At 39.2% G+C, this 7666-nt stretch overlaps 1 protein-coding gene across 1 annotated transcript; it reads left to right on the top strand.

Annotated features, from left to right (window-relative positions):
* The first annotated feature begins 2325 nt into the window (after positions 1-2325).
* Positions 2326-7166, top strand: LOC115692208 (chaperone protein dnaJ 10). The gene is made up of 10 exons (XM_030618985.2): positions 2326-2666; positions 3153-3212; positions 3534-3616; positions 4168-4321; positions 4605-4734; positions 4920-5078; positions 5168-5346; positions 5747-5827; positions 5984-6124; positions 6777-7166. The coding sequence occupies exons 1-10, from the start codon at positions 2580-2582 to the stop codon at positions 6855-6857; spliced, it is 1155 nt and encodes a 384-aa protein (XP_030474845.2). The 5' UTR covers positions 2326-2579; the 3' UTR covers positions 6858-7166.
* Positions 7167-7666: the final 500 nt, after the last annotated feature.

Below are 7666 nucleotides of genomic sequence, written 5' to 3'. Positions count from 1 at the left end.
AAAGAAAAGAAGATACCAAAAAAATTATTAAAAAATTCAAAAATTATTTTAAAAAACTATTAAAAATGTCCACGTTAGCGCCGACCATACCACGTAGGACCGCTAGTGACCAAGTCATCAATTTTCAGCCAAAATTGGCCGAATTGACTCAATTAACAAAATGTGAAAATATTTAGGACTAAATTGACACAATTAAAAAGTTAAGGACTGAATCGGCACAAGTACAATATGTTTAGGACTTTTTTTGGTAATTTTCCGATTAACTTGGCGGTCCAGTCATTATTAACCATCTTACGTGGCACGATGATTTGACATGGACAAATATACTCCAAACGACACCGTTTTGCTTAATATTTCTAAGTCTACTATTGTTTTTATTTTTTCTTTTCTTTTCTTTTTGGTTATTATCCATCTTCTTCTTTTCCGCTGATCGTCCTCAACCTTCAAATCAACCTCCGTTCCACGGCGACCTCTTTGATGGCTTTGTTGCCTCCCTCATCGGCCTCCACCGGTCTCAAAGATACACGTTTGCGGTAAAATCCTTAATCAACTAATGAAGGGGAAGCTAAAAATTTCACCATCTTGTTGTGTCACGTAGGATTGCCGGCGATGACCAGACTGTCACATCATCAATTTTAGTCAAAACTTGGAGGGGAGGACTTAATTGCATTTTTACTCAAAGGTTTATGATTATATTAAATCAATTGAAATGTTTAGAACTGAATTAGAATCTATGCGATAGATCGAAGATTGAAATAGCAGTTTTCGCTACTTCCCTTGTTCTGAAAGGAATACCCCTTGGCAATGACCATTTAATATTCGGAGCTTCTCCTTCGTGAATTTCACTTGGTAATTTATGCATTACATCCGATTGAGATCACTTGTCTTATTGAAGGCGCAAGTATTTGGAAGTCGCGAAGTAATTCTCCGTGATTTCTTTTATCGAACAATTACGTGAGACTGAACATTGTGAATTTGGGTGTAATTTAGGATTGGGAAACACTTAACTGTGTGATTGTAGCTTTTTTGTAGTTCTTCGATTGATTAGTAGTTTCTCTGCGGCAAGCTCTCCACATGGAGTAGATCCAATACTCGGATCATATCACATAAACCTTTCGCCTTCTTTATAGTTTCCCGTTGGGTCTTTTTTTTTTCTATAATTTCGCTCACCACTATTTTCCATGTTATTTCACAACAAATTTATGTTCTGCCTGCAATGATGTAAGGAATGTTTTTTTTCTCAATTTGAAATGTATATGGTCGGAATAGTTGCCAAATGGAACGTACCATTATTTGCATGAATTCCTATGATAATTTGCCTTTTGAAAGATGAGTTTCTCAGGTAATTGATTCAGTTGCTTTCTCATTCGGCACATCTTTTCCACGATATAAAACCGCAGTGGGGCCAGAGGATCGTCATCATCCAAATGTGGCTCTGTGACTTGTACGTACATATACTCTAGAAGCCCTCAATCTTTGCCTAATCGCCGACAGTTTTGCCCATGTTTTATTGATTACATTGAGTGTGCATCGTCCGAATCGTATGATGTCGTAACCTTCTTTGACTTATAGGTTGAATCATCAAATGTATGAATTTTAGGTATATGATAAATCCTTTCGCTTACGCTGATGTTTAAATGGATTCGTACTCATCGAACGGATGATTTGTGGCCGATTTTCGAAACTTTTTAGTCTCATCAGCACGGATATGCTCTTTTATTGGTGTGCCAAAGTATTGTGATCTTGAGGTGATAGGGGACAACTTACAATCACACGATCACACATTATACTATGTACTTCCCAAATTTTATCTAAGTGCTAAATATCAAATCCAGTATCTAAACAGTCGGTAACAGCAAATCCTTATATTGAAGGGACCAATGAGAAGCTAGAGATGTTCGTGTCATATTTTCGCATTGACATTGATTGTCCATTATTAATTAATGTTGTTGAGGATTCATTCATTTGTCCCTCAGCGAGTTTTTCTCGCAATCCGCCATGTTGTCGGGTCGGATCTTGCAATATCCATTCATAACCGACACGATCCGATTCAAGCCCTCGAGAGTTGCAAACCCACCCATCTTCCTCCTTCTTGGCTACTCCGAGGTTTGATCCCAGGTCTTGTCCCTTCGTCTCCAACCCGGTGCCGCCAAGGACCGCCGTGCCGACGGCCCTCTGTTTTTCATCTGGGTCGCCCCAATCATTATCCTCTTTGCATGATGGCCTGCCATCTTTGAAGGCCCATAGTTGGTCCTAAGACCCAGTTCGTCGACAGCTCTTTTGGAGCCGAAAAGCCGTTCAGAAAAGCAGTTGCCATATGATAAGCGCCACTCAAAAGTGACAGTTAATACAAAATAAACTGTTCTGCTCCCGCGGAAAAGCGGTTCTTTGGGACTTGTTTATTGCAGAGGAAGAACTGGAAAGGCAAGTGAAGCTCGTGCTCGTGGGGTTCTCCTCCCTAGTGACCCCATCATCATCTCTCTCTCTCTCCCCTCCCCACTTTTTTGTTCACATCTCTTTCATCGATCTCTCTGTTCATTCCAAGCTCTGAACAAGGAGTTCCTCCAGCAAGTCCAATCATGGTGAAGGAGACCGAGTACTACGACGTTCTCGGCGTCGGCCCTTCTGCCTCCGACGACGAGATTCGCAAGGCCTACTATCTCAAGGTAAAGAGGGCAGTTCTTTTTTCCTTTTGTGGTTGTTGGATCAGTTACATTAATGACTGAATTGTGATCGGTTGATTCGAATTTGTTGTCACGATGATGTTTTAGCAAACTGAGGCTTCTGGGATTAGTTCCAATTGGGATTGATCGCCTGATCAATTGATTCAGCTGTTCGTGTTCGTGAAATGAAGAAGTCATTGTTGAGTTGGTCCCTTTATTTTTTCTGTGATTTCTTCCTAACTATGATAATTTATATAACAGTTTGAGTTAAGTGCACTGGAAGAATTTGTGGTAGGTGGATCGCTTGTTACATGTTAGGTGCTTGAATTAGGATAGTTGGAATACAAAAGGCTGCAAGTTTAGCTTCACTTCTATATTTATGTCCTCTATCCAGCTTACCTTTATCAGTTGTTTCTTGAGCTGATTGCTCATTGTGCCACAACCTGATATCGATAGAATGGTTATGATGCTTTGCTCATGTGGGTTCAGGCAAGGCAAGTTCACCCAGATAAGAATCCAGATGATCCTCACGCTGCTGAGCGTTTTCAGGTTAGTAGTCAAATGGGCTTTTCTCAATCTCCCCCTTATTTTTGTTCCGAGGAAGGTGATTCCGTTAAGCTGAAAGAGAATTCAACAGAACATCTCTAGGAAGTCCTCTAAAGTAGCTTGACGATCCATCTTTGGGAGCCAAGTTGACCACAGCTATCTTTTAGTGTATTGAATCATGATAGAAACAGAGTTTGATGTGATACTATTTTGGTGTAAAGTATAATTTCAGAGCAGGATGGCCTTCACGTGAGGCTATTGGAACACTTTTTATAATGCAAAGTTATCAGAATTTGGCTGGACCTTTATCTGACTATGCTGCAGGTACTAGGGGAAGCTTATCAGGTTCTCAGTGATCCTATGCAAAGAGAAGCATATGACCGCAATGGCAAGTATTCCATATCTAGGTAGGTTCTCCTCTTTTTTTAATAAGCAGGGCAGAAAGAGGGTCTTCCTTATTTTATTTTTTTTGGTAAGGAGTCTTCCTTATTGTTGCTTTGAAGACAAATTGCATGTCGAATTCTGTCGCTGTATATGTTCTTTCATGTCCCCATTTAGATGTCGAAACATTTCCTGTTTATGTTGTTGTCTTGTCTACTGAAAGTCAGAGTGAAAATGGCATTATAAAATTTCAATGATCAACCAACTTCTCTTTCAACTCAGCAAATAACGCATCATTAAATTGCTGTGAGGTTTCTTACTTTGACCAAGCTTACCTACAGCTTCCTAATTTCTACAATAAAAGGAGAGCACCACTCTCTCTATTTGTGTATAATTACAAGTGTGATTTTTTTCCAACGTCATCCTAAGGTTTTCAAATCATGCTGCTTCGAAATGAAATTCAATATCATCATTATGTTTTCTGTTCTCTACGTATTATCTTTGAGGTTGGAATTGTTAGAAATCACCCTATGAGTTGACTTACTTTGGTTCTTATGTTCTTTGTATTCACTTCCAGGGATACGATGCTCGACCCAATGGCAGTCTTTGCTCTTCTTTTTGGTAGTGAATTATTTGAGGACTATATAGGACATTTAGCTGTGGCATCAATGGCATCGTCTGAGTATGCCGCTGACAGTGACAATCCCGACAAACTACATGACAGATTAAAGGCAAGAACTTGTAATGATTGAAAATGTCAAACAAATCATCAACTAGTAGCAAATGCAGATCTGTCCAATTACATTGTGGTTCATCCCTAGAAGTTCAAATCCATTTTCCCAATATTAATTGCAGATGCACCTGCTAGAGGATGAACTATAATGTCAGTTTATTTATTGTGCTAATTGAAAGCTCTCCAATTGAAATAAAAATGAAAAATGGGTAGTTAATGATGTGTCTGTGTGTATTTACATGTAGTATATCTAAGCTTCTCTTGTTTTCAACTTAATGAAGGCTGTCCAAAGAGAAAGAGAAGAAAAGCTTGCAAGGTTACTTAAAGACTTCCTCAATGAATATGTCTATGGAGATAAACGGTGCTTCGTACAACATGCCAAAGCTGAAGCCAAGCGGCTGTCTGGAGCAGGTAATTAAGCAATATAGATCCTTAATATGTCCCTCATTTGCAGCTGCGTGTACAAGGTGTCTATGAACTGAATGAAAACTTAGTTGCCAAGCAAAAACAAAATTGGTGCTATCAGGATTATGAGGCAGGTTTCTTTTTCCCTATTCAACTTTCTGCTAATATACTTGTTTAATATGAAATTGCAGCTTTTGGAGTTGATATTCTGAACACCATTGGTTACACATACTCAAGGCAGGCGGCACAAGAGCTTGGGAAGAAAGCCATGTATCTAGGGATGCCTTTTCTGGCCGAATGGGTTCGAAGCAAGGGCCACTTTTGGAGATCGCAGGTCACTGCAGCAAAAGGTATGCCAAGACACCTAGGTCATTCCATATTGCCATCATCTCTTGGTAGTCCATTTCTCTCCTTTGTTGACATCCCAAAATAAATTCAGGTGCTTTCCAATTGCTGCAACTGCAAGATGATGTGCGCCGGCAGTTCAAAATGGATGGAAGTGGTCCGGGAAACGACGTCGAGTCACATATAAAATTAAATAAGGAAACTCTGATGAACTCCCTATGGAAGCTGAACGTAGTTGACATTGAAGTTACACTTATGCACGTGTGCCAAATGGTAAGTAACATACATAGTGATCCTTTCTCTGTGTTTTTTTTACCTAGCGTTTAGATCTTACAGTAACAAATGAACACGATGGGCAGAATGGATTGATCTAGCCAACCCAACATCATAGAGACTTGATGCAGAGATACAAACAACGTAATGGACATTGTTTGTATTTCTTTTGTATAGATTCAGTTTTTGTATAGAATATTTTTCAGTTGCCTACCATTTGTGTGACTGATCTCTGCCTCTAACAACTTAGAAGTGAGACTGAGTGACTAGCGCATGGTGACTGTTTGTGATGCAGCTTATGCTGATGTAAATTGGCAGTTAATGGATCTTTCTTAGGGCTGCCTTAACTTTCATTTACCGCAAACTGGTGCATTGATTACAGAACTCTTCCTATTTTCAGGTATTGAGAGAAAATAATCTTAAGAAAGAAGAACTCAAAGCTCGTGCCATGGCTTTAAAAATTCTTGGAAAGATTTTTCAGGTGAAGACTCTCGCACTATTTGCTAAGTGGCTTGAACAATTACCACCACCCCAACCGTGAAAGTGAAACGAGGATAAATTCAGGGTTAACATCAAATAAGATTTCGTCAACTTCTGTTCTGCTTAATTTAACAATTCTCCATTTAACGCCTTTCAGCAGGAAAAAAATGCAAAGAATGGTGGAACATCAAGGAAGAAAAGTGACCGTCATACTGATGAAGATGATAGCAGTTCAGATAGCAGCGACGAAGATGATTCACCAAAGATGCTCTCATATCGGACTCCCTTAATGACACAGGTATATACGAGATGATCCCATAATTTATAGACTTTCGAAATACTTCTTAAGAACATATGCTCTCTTGCATTTCTAGCACGGAACTGTGATGATAGTAAGATCCTTTGAACTACCAAGATCATTATGCCTTAATCTCACTGTGTCACAAGCCTCCATTTTTGTGTTGCCAGTGTCATACATAGTAGTACTTTATCTGAAGCATTCTACCAGTTGCACCTTTCAGTCGCAGGATTTTTGGGTGGCTAGGGCTGGCTTATGGGTTGTGGCCTTGGCAAGATCATTTTTAGTTCGCAGTTAGGTCAATTTCCGTATGCTTGCACCCTTCCCTGCTAAACTTGAGGACTTCCTACTTGATCTTGTCACCCTCAGACATGTTCCGTCGTTGGAGATCATATCCACTTTTGAGGATCTCAATATATATACACATTTTTCCAAGATGCGCATGTCAGATAATCATGGTGATGAATATGTGGTACAGTGTTCCGGTTTTTTTCATGCGACAGTTGGGCTTCTGTCATTATAGTTGGTCGATCAATTAGTAGGGATGCTCAGTCTGCAGTAGATACAAACTCTGTAAACTGGTTAAATCCATCCTCGTATCTGCTTTTGAACGAGATTATCTGGCGATTTTCCTTTTTGAAAACTTTTGCAGGGAATAGGTAGACTATTTAGATGCCTCTGTAATCCCACATTTGACGTCGACGATGAAGAGATTGTATACAGAAGCAAATGATTTATGAAGCAGGAGCACCATAGTGACAAGTACTCCAAGCATCAAGCGATTGTCACAAGTTGGCTTCACCGGGATGATGAACAACAGTCGAAACTTGAGACGGCACGCTTGAGTTTTGGGAAGCAGTCCATGGCACATACCTCCGGCCATGGAATCCTACAGTAATATCAGAATGGCAAGTGCATACAGAGGAGAAATATATCTTCTTCGTTTCTTTTCCAATCAGTCATGGCATGTCACAGGAGGCACACCAATCATGGATTATTATTATATAAGCCAAGGGTATGAATATGATATTCCAATTATGCACTTCTCAGTTTGAAGTATTATTACATGTTTTACAGCAGAAGTTGCTAGAACAGATTATTTTTGCTTTTTGATGGTTTTGGAACTCCTGTCCTTAAAAGCATTTCAAATTAAGGTAGGTGAATTTAAAGGCCATGAACAAGTAACTAATAGATCAGGTACTACTCAAAGCTAAAACCCCGGAGGATGAGGAAAAACATAAGATTGATTGCACTTGATGGGGCAGGATGGAATTTATTTCGTGCACCTAATTCAAATATTATACATGTTCTATGACAATTGTGCCAATATATGAAATTATTTCATATGTAAATTATCGAATCTTTAATGTGATCCTAGTGTTTTTTTTTACGGTATTTTCTCTCTCTATATATAATAAATCGACCAGAATTTTCTTTGCTAATTAAGTGTCCGTCAAAATATATGTTATATGTTTACGAGGTTGTCAACATCAAGCCTAATTTAACTTATTGACTTGATATAACAATAGACACCAGAGCTCC

Source organism: Syzygium oleosum, unplaced genomic scaffold (genome assembly GCF_021117445.2).
Source record: "Syzygium oleosum isolate NSW1041296 unplaced genomic scaffold, Sole_v2.1 Sole_v2.05, whole genome shotgun sequence".
Taxonomy (NCBI): Eukaryota; Viridiplantae; Streptophyta; class Magnoliopsida; order Myrtales; family Myrtaceae; genus Syzygium; species Syzygium oleosum.
This window is presented reverse-complemented; position numbering and strand designations above follow the sequence as displayed.

Coding starts and splice junctions, on each gene's coding strand:
- LOC115692208 (XM_030618985.2), top strand. CDS start 2,580: ATGGTGAAGGAGACCGAGTACTACGACGTTCTCGGCGTCGGCCCTTCT. Junction 4,735..4,919: donor CAAGCGGCTGTCTGGAGCAG/GTAATTAAGCAA, acceptor ATGAAATTGCAG/CTTTTGGAGTTGATATTCTG. Junction 6,125..6,776: donor GGACTCCCTTAATGACACAG/GTATATACGAGA, acceptor AAACTTTTGCAG/GGAATAGGTAGACTATTTAG.